The 23,895-nt window shown below is 44.7% G+C and overlaps 1 protein-coding gene across 1 annotated transcript; it reads left to right on the forward strand.

The window, feature by feature from the left end:
- The first annotated feature begins 5,846 nt into the window (after positions 1–5,846).
- MRPL48 (mitochondrial ribosomal protein L48) lies at positions 5,847–13,822 on the forward strand. Its single transcript, XM_044285418.1, has 7 exons — positions 5,847–5,942; positions 6,036–6,088; positions 10,434–10,471; positions 11,529–11,614; positions 11,872–12,041; positions 13,308–13,500; positions 13,601–13,822. The coding sequence occupies exons 1-7, from the start codon at positions 5,847–5,849 to the stop codon at positions 13,673–13,675; spliced, it is 711 nt and encodes a 236-aa protein (XP_044141353.1). The 3' UTR covers positions 13,676–13,822.
- Positions 13,823–23,895: the final 10,073 nt, after the last annotated feature.

Genomic DNA, 23,895 nt, shown 5'->3' on the forward strand with positions numbered 1-23,895 from the left:
GGGCCGCCATTGAAAGTGTGGCAGCAGTGTGTGTGTGCTTCTTCAGATTATGTTTATTATATGTCTTCATGTTCTGAGAAAATAATAAAATGCAAAAATGTGGGCAAGAAACAGCATATTGTAAACTGTGGGGCGACCTTACTGCGCCGTGCTCGCTGCATGACCGCCATGAGCCAACTCCTGGCGCAAATTTTTGTTTGCCCCTCTATCAATGTATGAAATCGCTATGTGGCAGCGTACGCACAATGTACGTGGCGACTGTGGAGCCTGAGGGAGTTGGGTTATGCAAATTATCTAGGATCGGCAACCTGCCCCAGACCGTGACGTTACACCGTGGCTCTCACCGTTCACTGATAACATTTAAAGGGGGTCACTTGGGGCCCCCACAGAACCGTGACGGAATTAGGCAGGGCCGTCATTGGCTGCTCAAGGACAGCACTCGGGCTCATGCACACGGACCGTATGTATTTTGCGGTACAGAACAGCTGGCCGCTAATAGGAGCAGTCCTATCCTCGTCCGGACAATAATAGGACATCCTATTTTTTTGCGGAACAGAAATACGGACATACGGAAACGGAATGCTCACAGAGTACCTTCATTCTTATTTTTTTTTGCGGACCCATGGGAATTCCAAAAACAGCCAAGTGCGCCGTTCAGCTATTTTCGGCAGTCCGACAGGATCGAATGGAGGGCGGGTGCGCGGCACGTTGTGGGCTCCATTCTAAGGACGCCTATCAGACATTGGGGGCATGTCCTAGCGATAGGACCTCGATGTCCCAGAAGGGACACCCCCTTTAGTTAGCCGTCTCTTGCCTGCAGGAGAAACTTTCCAATATACTACTTTGGAATCCGGTCATGTCGCACTCCTTTTCGGAAAAACCCTATATTCCCCAGCATCATGTCTGTTCCTGATGCGGTCTATGGACGGGACGTTACTTCCAAACTACCCGTCTCCCTGGCGCATGCGCAAACTCCTTGAACCACCTCATCTGCGCATGCGCCAGGAAGAGAAATAGTGCTGACTAGTGTTGAGCTGAACTTGTGTTCGGCATCTAAAGTTCGGGTTATCGAAGAATCGCGTTATGGATCCTAAATTCTGTTATGGTCCGTGGTAGCGGAATCCATAACGCGATACTTCGATAAGCCCAAACTTTAGACACCGAACTGAAACACAAGTTCGCTCAACACTAGTCAGCACTATTTCTCTTCCTGGCGCATGCGCAGATGAGGTGGTTTCAGGAGTTTTTATATATGCAAATGAGCCTCTAGGAGCAACGGGGGCGTTGCCGTTACACTTAGAAGCTCTGCTCTCTCTGTAACTGCTGCGTCCCTCTGCACTTTGACAGGACCACTGTTTGCCCCTGTTATAATGCTGAGGACCTGGCAATTGAAGAGAGAACAGAGCCTCTAAGTGTAACTGTAACGCCCCCGTTGCTCCTAGAGGCTCATTTGCATATACTAAGACATTTTTCTCAGTAATGTGGACACATATGAACATGAGACCAACACAGATGTCTTCAGCTGCCGAGAGCACATGTAACGGGTCAGCCGGTGTCATAGGTACAAAACTGCTGACAGATGCCCTGTCGGAGAAGGCTGCCGCTAGTGTGAAACTAGCCGTACTTTGCTTTCAGTGACTGATCCGTTTTTTTGACCGGACACAAAACCGCAGCTTGCAGCGTGTGCGGTCACAGAACGGAATGCATCCTGAACAGTTTGCATTGGATAAAAACAAAAATAAAAAATATACATCCAATGCATTGCTATGCTGTAAAACGCTGCACTTTCACATACATGCATATCCGCATACCTTAAAAAAAAAACTCCCAAAAAAAAACCACTGGCCACAAATACCTCTTTTTATGCAAATATGCACACAGACAGACCCTATTGCAGGTTACTGGTTCCTTATATTGCGTAGAACACCCAATAATAAACCCCACGTGGCGATCAGTTAGGATCTGACCACAAGAACAGAAGAACAAAACAAAAGTGCAGAATCTCTAGATGCCTCCACCAACATGGCGCCGAAACACGGCCACGCTGGCCTCCTGACGTCACACGCCGACAGGCGGATCCACAGGACGCCAGCTATTGGTTTCTCGGCCCCTCCTTCTCGGGCAGCAGGGTAGGGCGTGGTCTCCGGGTGTAGGAGCTTGTTAGGTTGCAGTGAGCAGTGCGGACGCCACGTTACTTGCTGTCACTTCCGGGTGATGTCACCGGAGATCTTTGCTCTGTGAGCTGCCATCATCAGCAGTGGGCGGGGCAGGGTCATGTGATATTTGGGTGGTTGTTGTGGAATGTGGCTGCCTTGTCCTGACAGGTGCATGCTGGAGCTTGTAGTTCCGCAGTGTAGGATGTGTGTGTGTGGTTTATTTTTACATATTATAATAAATAGTTAATTTAGTGACTGCGTTTGTCATTCATTTTCTTCAAGGGGACGAAATGTCTGTGACGTCATCAGAGTCTTTGGTCGTCTGACGTCAAAACTGTGGAGAATATTGCAGCAGGAGGGGAAACCTACAACCATGAGGCTAGAGGAGGGGCCCCAACCCGTGGCCCCCACATCAAAGGGGTGTAAACATGGCTTGGTACCTCTGGGGACTATAGGAAAGGGTCAAAGCAGCTCTGTTACCAGGATCAACCCTATTAAACCAGGCGTATATCCTGGTAGGGTTGATCCAGCTGAGTAAAACCATACCTGTATTATTTGTTTGTAATTGTTGGCGTTGTGGAGAAATTTTTATTTTTATGCAAATGAGCCATTGGAGCACCAAGAGGACTCATCTGCATAAAAATAAAAGTCTACATTTCTCCTGACGCCTACAAAAAAAATACAGGTATCGTTGAACTCAGCTGGATCAACCCTACCGGACTATATGCCTGGTTAAACAGGGTTGATCCTAGTGACAAAGCCTTTTTAAAGGGGTGCTTCCAACATGGACAATTATGCCGTGTGAGGTGGCAAATTGTAAAAACTCCAGAATTCCGCAATTTTTTTAAGGGGTTGTCCCTCTACGACAACTTACCCCCTATCTGCAGAGGTTTGGCTGATGGGGCCCTGTCGATCAGAAGAACAGGGGCCCGTGCTGACACAAAGGCGTGAATGGAGCAGCAGCGCACATGCGTGACCGCCACACCAATCTAACTGAGGAACGCGGGGCCCCCATTCTAGTACTCGGCGGTGGTCCCGGTGGCGGACGTCAAAAACTGCAATGGCGGTGTGTACTGAGCAGATGAGTCCTGATATTCACGAGGACCCCGCTCTAATAGGAGAACAAAGATTTCAGGTCTGGGGCCTTCATGAGGCTGCTTACCGCCTGTGGTCGCATTACAGAGGGTGGGATGTGGTGAGAGAGAGCGCCTATGTTTAACCACTTAGATGCCCCATCACTATGGACAGAGGAATCTAAGGGGTTAAACAGAGGCTTCACTAATAGGGGTCTGGCTTCCAATCCCAGGTGGGCTTTCCACAGGGATTACATGGGCACAGTACTGGCAGAGCCCAGGATGTGCCAGCACTGAAACCCTTCCCCTCTGTATGTTATAATGCCTTAAAGGGGTGGTCTGACATTTAGGACAGATCTATAGGATATATCGTAGCAGGTCCGATGGGGGCCGGTCCATACTTCTGGGACCCTCTACTGTCTCAAGAATGGGGCCCAGAAACATAATTGCACCCAACGATGATGACAAAAGGAAGTACAACTAGTGCCTGCAAAAACAGGGCCTGGAGCAGCACGCCATCCTGAAAGTAGTAAATGTAGGTTCGCTGGGATGGTGAGAGAGGAAGATAAAAAGGGGTGGAGTCCACGAAGACCGTTTTTCGCCCATTTACAATGTGAGTCCCCTGTGTGAACCTGACGCTTATGGGGTCCCCGCTGCTTCCCACTTCCTGATCCCTGTTCAGTACAATGGAAATACCAGGAAGGGCTGAGGTGGATGACGGCTACGGGCAGTGATCATGTCTCCCATGTGTCCCTGATCCAGCAGGAAAGTCCCTAATTTCATCATCTGTCCCATGTTCTGTCCTATGTTGCCACATGTCCTGATTTCAACTGTAGTTGTGACCTGAGGATGCAGATACAGTTGAAGACATTGGTAAAGCAGCGAGCCCTCTGCTGCAGGTGTGATACAGTGATGTCATCGCCGCAGACCGGAGACCAGAGCTCTTCTGCACCGCTCGCCACGGGAATGTGGGGTAGGTGAGCATTCAGTTAATAAGGGGGCATCACTGGGTTCTCCTACGTTATGGGGGGCATTGTACTGGGTGGGCACTTATGGGGGCATTGTAATGTATGCAGGGAACTTATGGGGACATTCTGTGTAGTGCACGTAGAGTACTTCACTACTGTCTGAGGGGCACTAAAAGGGATATTACTACTGTGAGGAGGCACTAAGGGGGTATCCTTACTCTGAGATGGGGGCTATTAGGCTAGCTGCACACAGCACGTATAACGTTGAGTTCACATCGCTGTTATTTTTCATTCTTCTGATCCGTCAGAAGAACATACAAATAAAGAAAAAAAACGGATCCTAAAGCATTAGTTACACATTTGGCATCAGTTTGAGCCATTTCTGTCCGACATCCGTTTTTTTAGAATGAAATGTGCATAACTGACGCTCAGGATCGTTTTTTTTCTTTTTTTTTTCTGTTCTTCTGACGGATCAGAAGAATGGTAAAATAACAGTGATGTGAACTCAGCCTTAGGGCTCATTCACACAAACGTATTTTGCGTTCCGTATACGGGCCGTTTTCTGCATTCCGCATACGGTCCGTATACGGAACCATTCATTTCAATGGGTCCGCAAAAGATGCGGACAGCGCTCCGCGTGCTGTCCGCATCTGTTGCTCCGTTCCGTGGCCCCCGCAAAAATTATGAGTCCTGTCCTATTCTTGTCTATTTTGCGGACAAGAATAGGCATTTCTATAATGGGCCTCCTGTTCCGTTCCACAAATTGCGGAAGGCACACAGGCAGACCGCGAAAAACGGCACGGTTGTAGGGCTGAAGTACACAAAAGTACTCCGTGTGTGTTCCGCGTCTGCATGTCCATTCCGCAAAAAATAAGACATGTCCTATCATTGTCTGCATTACGGACAAGGATAGGACTGTTCGATTACGGGCAGACCGTTCTGTTCCACAAAATGCAGAAGGCACACGGCCGGTATCAAGCGTTTTGTGGATCGCAAAACAAAAACGGTCACGTACATGAGCCCTAATTGATGCTTTTTCTGTGTGCATTTTCATGAGGAAAAAACACAACATGATATAGGACCAGAAAAGCTATTTTTTCTGTGTGGATTTTGAAATCTGCACCCTGTCGATTGTCTGCACCCTTGGCGATTTTTTTGTGCGGATTTCACTCTTCGCAATGCACGTGTGATATCTGCAGCAAGTCTGCACCAAAAACAGCAGATAACGCATGCGGTTTTTGGTGCAATTTGCTGTGGAAACACAATGAAATCTGTGCATATTTCTGTTTGTAAGGGTATGTTTTTTTTTTTTTAAGATTTCAGTGCGGATTCGGTGCCGAAAACCATGCCGATTCTGCGCTGAAAAATGCAAACACACTAGCGGAGGATTGGTTTAGCGTTAATAAAATCTTTGCTGCGCTGTTGACGCCCGCTCTGTGGATTTTTATTACTTTATTTTTAAAACATATTCTTACTGGAAAACCCCTTTAAGTCTATGTAAATAACTCCTCATCTGTTTTAAAACTACAACCACCAGCACGCCTTTACAACTTGGAGCATGCTGAGAGTTGTAGTTTTTGCAACACCTGATAAGCCCCCAAGCAGATATGACAACAAGGAGTTATCTGAGAGGACGACTTCCTGTCTCCATGGTTACAGCGGAACCTTCCTTTCACTCTGCGGGGAAGCTTTTCCGTGTGGCACATTCCGTGCTCTGCCAGTACTGCCCCCCATGTGGTGAGAAGGTGACTGGGAATACTGTACAGGGGCGCAGGGAGGGTGTCCGGTGATATTGGGGGGTCGCAGGTTGTCACCTCTGTCTTTGTGTCCCCCTCCAGATGCTGCCTGTCAGGGGAGGCGCCCTGCTCAGATCCACCGCAGCCCTCTGCAGGTAAGTGCCCCGGCCATTGCCTCTGTGCTGCTGTGGGACAGGCAGTGTGCACAGGTATTACAGCTTTGCTCCCAAATTATAATCGCCCCCCCCCCCCCCAATCACACAGAGTTCTGCCCAATGTGCGACCGATCTCTAAGGCTGCGTTCACACAGTGCAGTTTATTAATCATGATCTGACCGCAGCGTGGCGGCTCATAGCGTGGCTTCTGTCATCCCTGTGGACCTATGAACCCCATAGAGAATAATGGAGGTCGCCGTGAGATTTCTATGGATCCAGCCATTCGCCTGTGACTGTAGGTGGCCACGAAGAGCCTCGTGCAAGGTCCTGCTAGGCTGCCGGTTTTAAAGGGGTTATTTAGGACCCCTAAACTTTAAAGGGGTTGTACCAGTTTGTGACGTCAGTGCGGCAGCCGGGCCGGAAGAGCTGGAGCGATGACGTGGTATCTGCCAGGTAAGTACTCACCTGTCCTGTATTGCAGGACGATTCCAGTTATCTCATATTACTGGACAGTCCCTTTAAAAGGTTTTTGCAAGATGTTTTTTTTTTTTTTTTTTTACTGATAAGCTATTCTCAGTATAGGTCATCAGTATCTGATCAGTGGGGGTCCTACACCTGGGACCCCCGCCAATCAGCTGTTTGAGAAGGCACCGACACCCCCTGCGCGCACCGCAGCCTTCTCCTGCTCACCAAGCACAGCTCTGTACCTCGTATAGTGGCTCTGATTGGTATTGCACCTCCGTCCCGTTCACTTCTAGGGGGCTGAGCTGCTCCTAGGCCACGTGACCGATGAACGTGACGTCACTGGCCTACGAAAAGCAGAGAGAAGGCCGCGGTGTTCCTCGGGTGCACGGCTCTGAACGGCTTCCCCATGCTGATATAGGGAAAACTGATCATTGATGGTGATAGGCCTGGTAGCCTCCCACAGGCTCCAGCCTATCACAGCTATATTCCTCTGCAGGTGGCAGCGCTGACTGAATTTACCATATACTACTGTATTAACCCTTAGAGGACCCTGCGATTTTCCGTTTTCGTTTATAACTCCCCACCTTCCCAGAGCCATAACTTTTTTTTTTTCCGTTCAAGTTGTTACATTGCGGGACAAGTTGTACTTTCTTATGACACCATTTAATATTACATATGATGTAGCAGGAAAAAATCCGAATGGGGTGAAATTGGGGGGAAAAAACAAACAAAAAAAAAAACCATTCCGCCACCGTTTTATGGGCTTTGTTTCTATGGCATTCCCTTTGCGGTAAAGCTGACTGATTCCCCTCATTCTCCGGGTCAGTACAATTACAGTGATACCACGTATGTATAGTTTTTCTTTGTGCACCCGAGGAACACCGCGGCCTTCTCTCTGCTTTTCGTAGGCCAGTGACGTCACGTTCATTTGTGTTTTAATCTAATATATAAAGCTGTATGTGCGCTAAAGGAATCTGCACCGTCGCATTTACAATAACGAAATTTGGCACACAGGTGTCCGGGACATAGCTCTCTAGGACATAGCGTTCCTGAGATATTCCCAAAAAATGCATTCGCCAATAGAAGCTTGGTCACGTAACCAATTATCAGCCAATAGAAGCTCGCAGGCCCTTAGTCTTCACATACACAGTTTTACTCCAGGTTTCCATAACAACCCAGCCATTTTTCTTCACTGCTGTAGGTCAGCTTTAAAGGGGAGGGCGCTGTGGATGGCACTATTAAGGGAGCGGAGTGCTGTGGAGGTCACAGGGGCAGGGACAGGTAAGGTGACCATTCAGGCCACCCTCAAAAGACGGGCTTAAAACCCGCCCCCAGGTCCCATTAAGCCACGCCCCCTCCCACTTTGCAGCTGACTGGGATTGAAAAAATGAAGGTAAAAATCAACTTCTGTCAGCTGCAGGGGAGGGAGGGTGACTTTCTCCAGCTCACGCTCAGACAGCACAGTGCTGCAGTCTGAGAGTGAGCTGTTCAAAAGGACATCCCTGTGTCCGTCCAGGCACTGCGCCAGACGGAGATCAGGGAGTCTGAAAGCTGGACTGTCCGGCCTAAAACCGGACCTCTGGCCACCCTAGGGGCAGGCTGCTGTGGAGGTCACAGTTAAGGGGACAGTCCACTATGGAGGTCAGTGTTAAGGGGAAGATTGCTGTAGAGACCACTGTTAAGGGGGCGGGGTGTTGTGGAAATCACTGTTAGGCCTAGTTCACACGAACGTATGGCTTTTATAGTTTTTTGCAGTCCGTTTTTCACGGATCCGTTGTGTTTCCGTTTTTCCGTTCCGTTTTTCCGTATGGCATATACAGTAATTACATAGAAAAAATTGGGCTGGGCATAACATTTTCAATAGATGGTTCAGAAAAAACGGAAACGGAAGACATACGGATGCATTTCCGTATGTGTTCCGTTTTTTTTGCGGACCCATTGACTTGAATGGAGCCACGACCCGTGATTTACGGCCAAATATAGGACAAGCTCTATCTTTCAACGGAACGGAAATACGGAAACGGAATGCATACGGTACACATTCCGTTTTTTTGCGGAACCATTGAAATGAATGGTTCCGTATACGGAACACAAAAAAACGGCCCGTACACCCGCAAAAAAAAAAGTTTGTGTGAACTAGGCCTTAAGAAGACGGGGTACTGTGGAGGTCACTGTTAAAGGGGCGGGTGCTGTGGATGTTGCTGTTAAAGGGGCGGGCACTGTGGAGGTCACTGTTAAGGGAGTAGGGGACTGTGGAGGCCACTATTAAAGGGGCAGCGGGGTACTGTGAGGTCACTGTTAAAGGGGCAGTCGCTGTGGAGGTCTCTGTTAAGGGGCGGGTGCTGTAGAGGTCACTGCTAAGGGGGTGGGACCCTGTGGAGGTCACTGTCAAGGAGGTGGAGTGCTGGGGAACTTGCTGTTAAAGGGGCGGGCTGCTGTGGAGGTCCCATTTTAAGGATATGGGTCATTGTAGGAGCGGGCGGGGTGCTGTAGAGGTCACTGTTATGGGGAATACTGTTGATATCTTTTAACGACACACAGAAACATTAAATGAAAGATGAAATATACCCGAGCGAGGCAGGTCCTTCAGCTAGTATTGAATAAAATTAAAAATAAGTTGTTGTTTTTTCTTCTTTTTTATCTCCATATTCTGACCCCTATAACTTTTTCGGAGTTATATGTATGGAGCTGTGTCAGGGCTCATTTTATGCGGGGCAATCTGTACTTTTCATTGGTATCATTTTGGGGTGTGTGTGACTTTTTGATCACGATTTATAAAAAAAAAATTGTGGCTGGTGAAGAAACAAAACAACAGCGAATCTGCCTTTTTAACTTTTTTTTCCGTTTAGCGGTTTCACACGCGGTTTCACACGCGGCAATGCTCATGATGTTTATTTTTTTATTGTTTATGTATTTTTATTGTCATTTTGGAGAAAGGGGATGATTTGAACTTTTATATTTTTAAAAACTTTTTTTTTTTCTTTTCTTTTCTTTCCCCCCCCCCCCCGTTACCATAGGTGACTATAAAAAGCAATCGTTAGATTGCCAATTGTGTTCTGTCATGGGTAGTTATCCATCACAGAACACACCCTTTACTTTATACCAGTACAGTGCTGCCACCTGCTGGCCTGTATTGGAATATTCCAGTGATGGTAAGCTTGAAATTTTTTACTTTTTTCTTTTCCAAATATTTATTTATTTATTTTTTCTGTATTAAAACACAAAACAAGATGTATCAGTGTGGTATCACTGTGATCATACTGACCTGGAGAATATGGGGAAGCGGACAGTTTTACTGGATAGGGAACGCCATAAAAACAAAAAAACATAAAACTATGGTGCCATTGAGTCTCATTCTGAAATTTTCTTACAGCTTCCCACTACAGTCATAGTGCAATATTAAATGGTGCCATTAGAAAGCACAACTTGTCGTGCAAAAAAACAGAACAAATTGAACTGAAAAATAAAAAAGTTATGGCTCTGGGAAGGCAGGGGGTGAAAAATGAAAATGAAAAATTATTCTGGGAGTTCAGTATAACAGATATCCGATCCCGGGGGGGGGGGGGGGTTCTCCAAAATAATTGTTTTAAAGCTTCTTTTGCTTTTATATCACACTCCCTGCCTTTACCTCTTTACCAAAATTTTTGGGGATCTTCCTTAACCCCTTTAAATGCAGCATCTTTATGGATGTAATTCACTTTTTGTTAGAAAGTTCCTCTGATCCCAAGGTTTCTCATTGCTGGAAACCGCAGTAATCTATGGTGGATTCTGTGTTCCATTTCCCCGCAGCGCCTCCGCAGGAGAAGTGAAGCATGACATCTTGAACTACCAGATAACTCCTTGCTTTTATGACTTTGTGGTGTAATGTCTTGTTTTCCAGGATTGCAGGACGCAACGGCTTCCTGAGCAGAGATAATGGTGAGTAAAGCTGTAAATGTGCCCCATGGAAGAGAAGATTTACCCTCCGATACCATTAGGTCACATTCAGACCTGGTGGAACCAGGGGGCACCTAGCCTTTCTGCTGCCTGAGGAGAAAACTGAAGCGGCCAAATTCTTAACCTAACCCCTTCCCTTCAGCCCCACTGTGAAAGGCGTTATCCCATCTCAGACAATGGGGGCATATCGCTAGGGTATGCCCCCATTGTCTGATAGGTGCGAGTCCCGCGCTGGGACCCGCACCTACAATGAGAACGGAGTGGGAAAATGAACAGAGGGCGCACTGCGCAACTCCATGCATTTCTATGGGGCCGCCGAAAATAGCCGAGCGCTGGCCCCATAGAAATGAATGGAAGCATGGGCTGCGTATGCGCGGTGCGCTCCTATTAACTTCTATGGGAGCAGTGCTTGGTGGTTGACAGACCTCTGAAAATCCGGGGACCTCCAGCCAGAGCTGTCCCCGCTTCGTTCTCCAACCCCCACCCCATTGTGGCCCAACAGCATGCTGCCAAGTAAAAATAATAAACTCATGCTTACCTCCATTCTGCTGTCGGCGATGCGGTGTAGGACACGGACCTCTTCTAGTCTGTGCCCTGAGCTCTATGCAGCCCGGCTCAGGCAGCGCGATGACACCGGCCTCTGATAGGCTACAGGAACTAGGACTAAAGCCTATTAAGGGAAACGGTGGGCCAGGTAGACATCGCGCCAGTGCCCCGTCGTGGCATTGAACTGTATTGCTGTCCTGAGTACAGAGATGCAGTTGAATATGTAGAGATGAGCGTTTCCACAATGAAATTGCCCATGGCCCTTCCGCTGCCCCCCTCCTGCCCGCACCTGGTGCTGCCTGAGGCAATCGCCTCACCTGGCCTCATTGGTGGCGGAACTGCCGGGGATTTGTGGTGCGGATTCTGCCCTACAAATCGGAGGCGATTTGCTATACACTGTACTCAAGAACTGTGTCGCCTGCCCCCTCTGCATTGCAGGAGCTCAGCTCGCTGACTGTTTCCACTCACCGATTATTCTCCTCTTGTCCCGCAGGTTTCCTGATAGAAAACAGAAGAACCCACAGGACAAAACCCACTCATAGCATCGGCCGCTACAAGTTCCTGTTACCCCCAGAAGTGGTGAGGACGTGTCCTATATGGCAGATTATATTGTACTGATAGTCACAGCCGACACCTCCATGTGAAGAGCAGATGTCTCAGCGCAGTGTCCTTGTACTGGAAGGAAGAATTACACTGTGCCAACAGACCCCCTATAGACGTCTGTAGTGAGAGGGCCCCCCAGAGCTCTGCTCTCAGGGTCATCAGGCCGTCCAGCTTCGTAATGGACGTCCTTTTCCTTTTAATTATATACTGTAACTTTATTTTTTACTCTATAGGAACAAAAGAAAAAAGGCAAGTTACTAAAAAAGGAGATCAAAGCAGGTACAGAGTATGAATACGGAACCTTAAACATCCAAGTGTCAGGGCACAACATGCTCTACGTGGAACACTTTGCTCAGTACATGCATAACCTCTTCAACCAGATGTCCATTAAAGTGGAGGAAAGGTGAGAGCTGTATATTACATTATAGTTACATCCTGTATTATACTCCAGAGCTGCACTCACTATTCTGCTGGTGCAGTCACTGTGTACATACATTACTTATCCTGTACTGATCCTGAGTTACATCCTGTATTATACTCCAGAGCTGCACTCACTATTCTGCTGGTGCAGTCACTGTGTACATACATTACTTATCCTGTACTGATCCTGAGTTACATCCTGCATCATACTCCAGAGCTGCACTCACTATTCTGCTGGTGCAGTCACTGTGTACATACATTACTTATCCTGTACTGATCCTGAGTTACATCCTGCATTATACTCCAGAGCTGCACTCACTATTCTGCTGGTGCAGTCACTGTGTACATACATTACTTATCCTGTACTGATCCTGAGTTACATCCTGCATTATACTCCAGAGCTGCACTCACTATTCTGCTGCTCCAGTCACTGTGTACATACATTGCATTACTTATCCTGTACTGATCCTCAGTTACATCCTGTATTATACTCCAGAGCTGCACTCACTATTCTGCTGGTGCAGTCACTGTGTACATACATTACATTACTTATCCTGTACTGATCCTGAGTTACATCCTGTATTATACCCCAGAGCTGCACTCACTATTCTGCTGGTAGAGTCACTGTGTACATACATTACTTATCCTGTACTGATCCTGAATTACATCCTGCATTATACTCCAGAGCTGCACTCACTATTCTGCTGGTGCAGTCACTGTGTACATACATTACATTACTTATCCTGTACTGATCCTGAGTTACATCCTGTATTATACTCCAGAGCTGCACTCACTATTCTGCTGGTGCAGTCACTGTGTACATACATTACTTATCCTGTACTGATCCTGAGTTACATCCCGTATTATACTCCAGAGCTGCACTCACTATTCTGCTGGTGCAGTCACTGTGTACATACATTACTTATCCTGTACTGATCCTGAGTTACATCCTGTATTATACCCCAGAGCTGCACTCACTATTCTGCTGGTGCAGTCACTGTGTACATATATTACTTATCCTGTACTGATCCTGAGTTACATCCCGTATTATACTCCAGAGCTGCACTCACTATTCTGCTGGTGCAGTCACTGTGTACATACATTATTTCTGTGCAGGAATTAATCCAGCGGGGAATACTGGTAGATTTCAGCTCTGAAGTCTGCAGAATTATGAATACAGCTCTGTAGGTCCCTAATATATCAGTGTATATTTATCGCTGCTGACTTTAGGGTGTCTGTGTCTTTGTAGTTACGCTAAACCCACCAAAACCAAAGAAGTGCTGCTGATGCCGGACGTGGGGAACAAGATGTTTGTGGACTCTGTGCTGACGGTCCATGAGAGGGTGGTCCAGGTCAGTGGTCTCAGCGCCACTCTGGCTCCGATTATCATCGAAGTGTTGACCTTGAATCAACCGGTAGGGGTCAGCCTACTGGTTAAAACGGTAAGAAATGGCTGATTGATAAGAGTGACAGCGCCCGGGGGCGATACGGAGCCTGTCCACAGAATGTGCCTTCTCATGTCACGGTCTCTTCTCTCTGCAGCACACGGAGGTGGACTACCTGGAGAGATTCAAGGCCCGGCCCGATCTGGACAACCTGAGAGCTTCCATGACCTGAGACGTCGAGAGGTCGTCCTCCATCTGCTCAACAGTAGAGACTGTATAATCATCTCCACGTGTCACCACCGAATCCACACGTCGTGTGACCGCAGGATAGCAAAAATAATAGAAATGCCAGTATTTAAAATAAAATATCCTTTTTTTTCCAAAAAATCCTTAGATGATTTGTGTCCTAAGCAACATTTATAATCAATTCACTTGTATATTCTTTATCAAATTTCTTTTTATTTGAGAGATATACACAGTCACGTAGAGAAACATACATCTTGTGTCCAGACGCAGCTGGAAAAGTGCATAATCAGCAAGCACACTATGTGCAAAATGATGGCATACACGACTTCAAATAATAAAGTGACAAAAATGAACAAATATCTGACGAGGGGGGATTATAACAAGACAAAGGAAGGTGAAACAGGGGGGGATAGAGGGGAGGGGGAGAGTTGGATGTCAATCAACATCTTAAGTCAAGACATGTCTAAACTTAGAAATTGCGATATAGCTTCCAAGGAGACCATATTTTTACAAAAACTGCTCTAGAGTCATTTTCCCAGTGGGCTAATTCTTCGAACCGATATAATTGGTCAATTTTTTCCGTCCACATCAAGAACGAAGGGGCTGATTCATTTTTCCATAAAAGAGGGATCAGCAGTCGAGCTGCTGTAATAAGCATGGTTGGTAGGTTATACTTTGAGGGAGTGAGCGTGCTATTTGGGCACCAGAGCAGCAGGAGTTTTGCGTCTAAGGTAATCTGGATGTTACATATCCTGTTTATAGCTGCCCCTACTTCAACCCAGAACGGTTTGATTTTCTCGCAGCTCCACCAAATATGAGACAAAGAGCCAATGTCTCCTCCACACCTCCAGCAGCCGTTTGGGATAGCGGGATTGAGCTTGTGAAGGAATTCCGGCGTCTTATACCATCTTGTAAGTAATTTATAAGAGTTTGCCTGGATTTTAATACAACGGTTGAAACCATGTGAGTGTGTGAGGATGAACGCCTTTTCAGGTTCTGACAAAGTCAGAGACAGTTCCTTTTCCCACGCTGCAAGGAACCACAGATCTGGAGGTGCGGAGGAGAGTAACTCCCTGTAGAACGTGGAGAGAGGTTTCTTGGGGCGAAGGGTGTTAGCGATTTTCCCCTCCAACCAAGAGGGATCAACCGTGGGCCTGGGCAGAGATTTCAAAAGCGCCAAGTCTTTCTTAAACGCCATAAGCGATAGGAAAGAGGCTCCTTGAACCCTCGGGATTTCATATATCTTACTCCAATTGAAGGCACCTGATACAGTTATGATGTCTTTCAGTTTAAGGTTGCCTAGTATAGCCCAAATTCCTGTCGCATCAGAGGTGGCCGGGTGTACATACGCCTGCAGCAGATCTAAGGGGAGATTCAAGCTTGGGAACCTAAGGGTAGAGGACCCATATAGTTTGGTCCATTCCAATAACAGACCCTTCCATAGTGGCGAGGTAAACTTATTATTAGCCGTACATTTGCGTAAGCCCCAAAGAACTAACTTGTCCCTATATGAGAGCAGATAACACTCCAGTCGGGAGACAAGGCCGAGAGGGCACCAGGCGATGAGGCTCAAAGCTCTGTTCAGCATCGATGCTTTGTAGTAAAGGTATATGTCAGGTAGGCCGAAGCCTCCCAACCTCCTCTCCCGAGTGAGAGTGGCATAAGCCAGTCTAGGGGACCCTCCAGACCAAACAAAGGTTGAGATGACCCTGCGGACCTCCACAAAGAAGGAATGGGGTAGCCAGATAGGGAGTGTTTGGATGAGGTACAGCAGTCTGGGGACAATAAAAGCTTTAATGAAGTTCTTCCGCCCAATCCAAGAGATAAACGGAAGCTTCAAAGCTTGTAAGTGTGATCTAATGGATTTCAGCAGAGGCACATAATTTAACTCGAAAAGGTCTTCCGGTTTTGCTGAGATATGTGTGCCCAGAAAAGGGATTGACTTAGCGGCCCATGAAAAAGCAGCGATACCTTTAAGCGTATCCACGGTAGCGGAAGGGCAAGAAATATTCAGGGCTTGTGACTTAGTATAATTGATCTTAAAATTTGAGACTGCTCCATATTCCTCAAAAAGGGCCTGAAGTCTGGGGAAGGAAGTTAGAGGGTTGGACGTTATGACCAAAAGGTCGTCTGCAAAAGCGGCCGTCAGGTGAGTATGCGACCCCAAGGTGATCCCCCTAATGTCTGGATCTTGCCGGATCCTGGCCAGCAGGGTCTCCATGACAATAACAAAGAGGGCAGGTGAGAGTGGGCACCCCTGCCTCGTCCCATTAGTAATGGGAAAAGCTGGGGAGAGTGTTCCATTAATCCGTATTCTGGCAGAGGGGAGCGAATAGAGTGAGAAAATGGATTGAATGAACTGGTCCGGAAGGCCAAACTTCAACAGTGCCCGAGACATGAATTGCCAACTGATCCTGTCAAAGGCCTTCTCTGCATCTGTGCTGAGAAGAGCTAAGGGTATTGATTGCTGACGAGCATGCGTGATCAATTGTATGACACGGACCGTATTTTCGCTTCCCTGCCTGCCAGAGACGAACCCCACCTGCTCCTCGTTGATAATGCCAGGGAGAACCGCCTGAATACGTTGAGCCAAGATTTTGGCCCACCATTTCACATCTGTGTTTAGGAGCGAAATAGGGCGGTAACTCCCGCAATTTAGGGGATCCTTATTTTCCTTGTGGATTACCGTGATATGGGCTGAAAGCGATTGGGGAGGGAGGGAACCCCCTTGGAGTAAGTAGTTACATAAGGTATTAAAATGGGGAATTAGGGTCTGCTTAAAGGATTTGTAGTAAAAGATGGTAAAACCATCAGGGCCTGGGCTTTTCCCCGAGGGTATGGAGGAGAGAACTTTACAAATTTCATCGTCTGTGATAGGAGACAGGAGCTGGGCCGACTGAGCTGGGGTAATAGTAGGTAACTGGAGGGAGGAGAGGAATTTCTCTGTCGCTTCACCTAATTGAGCTGGTGACATGTGATCTGGTGTCTTAAGGTTGTATAGGTCCCTATAAAAGGCGCAGAAGGTCTTAGCTATATCTGGGGTCCCTTTATGAAGGACGCCTCTGTCATCTTTAACTGCCGCAATAGAGGAGTCAGTTCTTTGTTTCTTCACTAAAGCGGACATTAGTCTATTCCCTTTATCTCCGTGCGCGTACGAACGGAATTTAGCTCTAAGTAAAAGCTTAGCTGAGGTGACGTTTAGCAGGTTCTTGAGCTTAGTACGGGCTTCTGAAAGCTCTGAGGCACAGCTAAGGGCCTGGGAGGATTTGTGCGTTAGCTCTAGAGCCTGAATCTGGGAGAGAAGTGTCGCCACAGCCTGATTCCGTTGTCTTTTGATATGAGCACCTAAAGCTATCAATTCGCCTCTCAGGACCGCCTTATGGGTTTCCCAAATAATAGCAGGGGAGGGAGCGTCAGGGCCTGTAGTATTAGATGTGAAGAAATCCTTTATGATAGAAGATAATTTAGCAGCGTGGGAGGGGTCCGAGATAATAGTCTCATTAATACGCCAATTCCATTCCCTCTTCGGGAGGTCCTGCAGGGACATGTTCAGAAATACCGGAGCATGGTCAGACAGGGTGATGTTCCCTATGCGGGAATTAATGACTCTGTTAGCCCAGGATTTGGATAAGAATAAATAGTCTAATCTATGGTAAGATAGTTTAGCAGCTGAATAAAAGGAAAAATCCCTACCAGTAGGGTTAGTGGTGCGCCAGATATCTAGAACTCCCAACCTCTGCAGGGCCAGCTTAAGGCGCCGCAAACGGGCATGTGTAATGGCAGACTTCCCATTAGAAGAGTCTAATGCTGGATCAAGGGTAGCATTAAAATCGCCTCCTAGAATAACCATTCCCTCCTTAAAGGAGGATAGTAGGCCAAGGGTCTGAACGAGCCAAGCAACCTGCCCTCTGTTGGGGGCATATACAGTTGCCAGGGTAACAGGAGTGTCAGCAATAGTGCCCTTAACAAACAGGTATCGACCCTCAGGGTCTGCAGATACGGCAGAATGCTTAAAGGGGAGCTGCTTGTGGATTGCTATGCTGACACCCCTGCTAGCCGAACTATACGTGCTGTGGAACCACTGAGAAAACCGTTTGGGGGGCAATTTGGGGGTCTTACCCTCTCGGAAGTGGGTTTCCTGGAAGAATGCTATAGACACTTTATCCCTCTGTAAAAGGGCCAGGATTTGGGACCGCTTGCAAGGCTTGTTCATTCCCCGGGCGTTAAAGGAAGATATCACAATAGACGACATTCTAAAATAGAAAGCGGACAATCAGCAATTGAATATGCAAAACATGACATATATGACATCTGATGGTGGATGAGGGGGGGGGGGAGGGGAGACACAAAAGGTAAGGTGGGGAGACAAACAAATAAGACATTGAACAATAGCGTAAATAAATTCTGCATATAAAGCTCTACTGAGCACCCGACTACACGACCCTTTCTCATTTCGGCTACCAGCCGGGGTCTGTCAGGTGGGGGGTCCCGCAGAGCTATGGAGGGCCAATAATTGGCCATCAAACAGAAGAAAGGGATAACCCGTGGGTAACGCCGGGGTAACCCCTGCTAATAAGAAAAGAGCAGGGAGCAGGCAAGGACTAGGACTATAAATGAACCAGGAAAAATTCTGGAAACAGTTGAACCTCATCTGAACATTAGAACCGTCTTCACCTCAACAGGCGGACGGGACTGTCCTGGAGTCATGCTTGTCATCCTCAGGGAACAAAGAGGCTTCAGATCTTCTGACTCCAAAAACACAAAGTCCCGAACATTTCAGGTGAAACATGGAACAGAATGTAGAATTACTTGTGAGAATTCCGGAGCTCAGGTTGGAGGATGAACGGACTTCTCTCCTCTAGCTTTGGGTGACTTTTTAGTATAGGCCGGCCGCCATTCAGCCGCCTGAGGCGGCGGGAGGAGTGGGTCTGCCATGTCCGCCGGCATCCATGAGGGGATCTCTAATGGGGTTAGCCCCAACTGGGCCCAACTAGCTCTCAAATCCCTCAGCGAGCGGATGGTAATCTGGCGCCCATTCCTGAGGACCGCGATCCCAAACGGATACAACCACCGAAATGGGGTATCCGCAGCTTTAAGGGCATCTAGTAGCGGCCTGAGGATGCGCCGTTTAGCAAGTGTGGACGGTGCCAGGTCCTGAAAGAACATAATCGGCGTACCTCCGTATTGCAGCTGCTCCTGTTCCCTGCCGGCCCTCATGAGTGCAGCGGTGTCCAGGTAACTAAGGAGACCGCATACGACATCCCGTGGAGGTTCGTTGTTCTTGGGCTTCGGCCTGAGCACTCGATGAATTCTCTCTATAACAATCCGGTCCGCTCTTTCAGGCCCCAGAAGACTGGCAAACAGCTCGCGCGCCACTTTCTCAAGCGCTTCACTAGCGAACGATTCTGGGAGCCCGCGGATCCGAAGATTCCTCCGGCGGCTGCGGTTTTCCTGATCCTCAATCCTCAGGAGAGCGTCATTGATCAGGTCAGTGTGAGAGCTGACCGCATTGTATGTCCTCTCTTCTCTCCGGAGTGCCGCCTCCTGCGCGCCCTCCAGGTCCGCCACACGGTGCCCCATATTCCGGAGGTCCTCTTTGATTTCGGATAGATCGCTCTTAATAGGAGCTAGTGCCGAGTTCAGTACCTCCAGGAGTGCCGCTTTGGTGAACGACCCTCCATGCCTCTTTGATTTGTAAGTGGAGGCGTCCGAAACACTCCCGCCATCAGTGTCGTCCTCCATGTCGGACGCTAGGGCCTGAGCGGCCGCCATCTTAGGGGTCTCGGTCAGCCGCAGCTTCGGTTGCTTTTTTACAAATTTGTCCATGTCAGGCTGTCTGGATCTTGTAGGAGTAGACTCCACTTGTGCCTTGGATCGGTCCTTGTCCGCTTTGCCCATCAGAGCGGTGCTAAAAGCGTAATATAGGGGTTAAACTCCGGCAAAGGTTGAGGAGCTCAGCGACACACAGCCATTCAGCTAGGCAGCCAGGCTCCGCCCCCCCTTCACTTGTATATTCTTGTACATAGGAGCAGTATTATAGTAGTTATATTCTTGTACATAGGAGCAGTATTATAGTAGTTATATTCTTGTACATAGGAAGCAGTATTATAGTAGTTATATTCTTGTACATAGGAGCAGTATTATAGTAGTTATATCCTTGTACATAGGAGCAGTATTATAGTAGTTATATTCTTGTACATAGGAGGCAGTATTATAGTAGTTATATTCTTGTACATAGGAGCAGTATTATAGTAGTTATATTCTTGTACATAGGAGGCAGTATTATAGTAGTTATATTCTTGTACATAGGAGCAGTATTATAGTAGTTATATTCTTGTACATAGAAGCAGTATTATAGTAGTTATATTCTTGTACATAGGAGCAGTATTATAGTAGTTATATTCTTGCACATAGGAGCAGTATTATAGTAGTTATATTCTTGTACATAGGAGGCAGTATTATAGTAGTTATATTCTTGTACAGAGGAGGCAGTATTATAGTAGTTATACTCTTGTACATAAGAGCAGTATTATAGTAGTTATACTCTTGTACATAGGAGCAGTATTATAGTAGTTATATTCTTGTACATAGGAGGCAGTATTATAGTAGTTATATTCTTGTATACAGGAGCAGTATTATAGTAGTTATATTCTTGTACATAGGAGCAGTATTATAGTAGTTATATTCTTGTACATAGGAGCAGTATTATAGTAGTTATATTCATGTACTTAGGAGGCAGTATTATAGTAGTTATATTCTTGTATACAGGAGCAGTATTATAGTAGTTATATTCTTGTATACAGGAGCAGTATTATAGTAGTTATATTCTTGTATACAGGAGCAGTATTATAGTAGTTATATTCTTGTACATAGGAGCAGTATTATAGTAGTTATATTCTTGTACATAGGAGCAGTATTATAGTAGTTATATTCATGTACTTAGGAGGCAGTATTATAGTAGTTATATTCTTGTACATAGGAGCAGTATTATAGTAGTTATATTCTTGTACATAGGAGCAGTATTATAGTAGTTATATTCTTGTACATAGGAGCAGTATTATAGTAGTTATATTCTTGTACATAGGAGGCAGTATTATAGTAGTTATATTCTTGTACAGAGGAGGCAGTATTATAGTAGTTATACTCTTGTACATAAGAGCAGTATTATAGTAGTTATACTCTTGTACATAGGAGCAGTATTATAGTAGTTATATTCTTGTACATAGGAGGCAGTATTATAGTAGTTATATTCTTGTACATAGGAGCAGTATTATAGTAGTTATATTCTTGTACATAGGAGCAGTATTATAGTAGTTATATTCTTGTACATAGGAGCAGTATTATAGTAGTTATATTCTTGTACATAGGAGCAGTATTATAGTAGCTATATTCTTGTACATAGGAGCAGTATTATAGTAGTTATATTCTTGTATATAGGAGGCAGTATTATAGTAGTTATATTCTTGTATATAGGAGGCGGTATTATAGTAGTTATATTCTTGTATATAGGAGGCGGTATTATAGTAGTTATATTCTTGTACATAGGAGGCAGTATTATAGTAGTTATAGTCTTGTACATAGGAGCAGTATTATAGTAGTTATATTCTTGTACATAGAGGGCAGTATTATAGTAGTTATATTCTTGTACATAGGAGCAGTATTATAGTAGTTATATTCTTGTACATAGGAGGCAGTATTATAGTAGTTATATTCTTGTACATAGGAGCAGTATTATAGTAGTTATATTCTTGTACATAGAGGGCAGTATTATAGTAGTTATATTCTTGTACATAGGAGCAGTATTATAGTAGTTATATTCTTGTACATAGGAGCAGTATTATAGTAGTTATATTCTTGTACATAGGAGGCAGTATTATAGTAGTTATATTCTTGTATATAGGAGGCGGTATTATAGTAGTTATATTCTTGTATATAGGAGGCGGTATTATAGTAGTGATATTCTTGTACATAGGAGCAGTATTATAGTAGTTATAGTCTTGTACATAGGAGCAGTATTATAGTAGTTATATTCTTGTACATAGAGGGCAGTATTATAGTAGTTATAGTCTTGTACATAGGAGCAGTATTATAGTAGTTATATTCTTGTACATAGAGGGCAGTATTATAGTAGTTATATTCTTGTACATAGGAGCAGTATTATAGTAGTTATATTCTTGTACATAGGAGGCAGTATTATAGTAGTTATATTATTGTACATAGGAGCAGTATTATAGTAGTTATATTCTTGTACATAGGAGCAGTATTATAGTAGTTATATTCTTGTACATAGGAGCAGTATTATAGTAGTTATATTCTTGTACATAGGAGCAGTATTATAGTAGTTATATTCTTGTACATAGGAGCAGTATTATAGTAGTTATATTCTTGTACATAGGAGGCAGTATTATAGTAGTTATATTCTTGTACAGAGGAGGCAGTATTATAGTAGTTATACTCTTGTACATAAGAGCAGTATTATAGTAGTTATACTCTTGTACATAGGAGCAGTATTATAGTAGTTATATTCTTGTACATAGGAGGCAGTATTATAGTAGTTATATTCTTGTAATAGGAGCAGTATTATAGTAGTTATATTCTTGTACATAGGAGCAGTATTATAGTAGTTATATTCTTGTACATAGGAGCAGTATTATAGTAGTTATATTCATGTACTTAGGAGGCAGTATTATAGTAGTTATATTCTTGTATACAGGAGCAGTATTATAGTAGTTATATTCTTGTATACAGGAGCAGTATTATAGTAGTTATATTCTTGTATACAGGAGCAGTATTATAGTAGTTATATTCTTGTACATAGGAGCAGTATTATAGTAGTTATATTCATGTACATTAGGAGGCAGTATTATAGTAGTTATATTCTTGTACATAGGAGGCAGTATTATAGTAGTTATATTCTGTACATAGGAGCAGTATTATAGTAGTTATATTCTTGTACATAGGAGCAGTATTATAGTAGTTATATTCTTGTACATAGGAGCAGTATTATAGTAGTTATATTCTTGTACATAGGAGGCAGTATTATAGTAGTTATATTCTTGTACAGAGGAGGCAGTATTATAGTAGTTATACTCTTGTACATAAGAGCAGTATTATAGTAGTTATACTCTTGTACATAGGAGCAGTATTATAGTAGTTATATTCTTGTACATAGGAGGCAGTATTATAGTAGTTATATTCTTGTACATAGGAGCAGTATTATAGTAGTTATATTCTTGTACATAGGAGCAGTATTATAGTAGTTATATTCTTGTACATAGGAGCAGTATTATAGTAGTTATATTCTTGTACATAGGAGCAGTATTATAGTAGCTATATTCTTGTACATAGGAGCAGTATTATAGTAGTTATATTCTTGTATATAGGAGCAGTATTATAGTAGTTATATTCTTGTATATAGGAGGCAGGTATTATAGTAGTTATATTCTTGTATATAGGAGGCGGTATTATAGTAGTTATATTCTTGTATATAGGAGGCGGTATTATAGTAGTTATATTCTTGTACATAGGAGGCAGTATTATAGTAGTTATAGTCTTGTACATAGGAGCAGTATTATAGTAGTTATATTCTTGTACATAGAGGGCAGTATTATAGTAGTTATATTCTTGCACAGAGGAGGCAGTATTATAGTAGTTATATTCTTGTACATAGGAGCAGTATTATAGTAGTTATATTCCTGTACATAGGAGCAGTATTATAGTAGTTATATTCTTGCACAGAGGAGGCAGTATTATAGTAGTTATATTCTTGTACATAGAAGCAGTATTATAGTAGTTATATTCTGTACATAGGAAGCAGCATTATAGTAGTTATATTCTTGTACATAGGAGCAGTATTATAGTAGTTATATTCTTGTACATAGGAGCAGTATTATAGTAGTTATATCTTGTACATAGGAGCAGTATTATAGTAGTTTATATTCCTTGTACATAGGAGCAGTATTATAGTAGTTATATTCTTGTACATAGGAGCAGTATTATAGTAGTTATATTCTTGTACATAGGAGGCAGTATTATAGTAGTTATAGTCTGTACATAGGAGCAGTATTATAGTAGTTATATTCTTGTACATAGAGCAGTATTATAGTAGTTATAGTCCTGTACATAGGAGCAGTATTATAGTAGTTATATTCTTGTATATAGGAGCAGTATTATAGTAGTTATATTCTTGTACATAGGAGCAGTATT

This window comes from Bufo gargarizans, chromosome 3, assembly GCF_014858855.1.
Source record: "Bufo gargarizans isolate SCDJY-AF-19 chromosome 3, ASM1485885v1, whole genome shotgun sequence".
Classification (NCBI taxonomy): domain Eukaryota; kingdom Metazoa; phylum Chordata; class Amphibia; order Anura; family Bufonidae; genus Bufo; species Bufo gargarizans.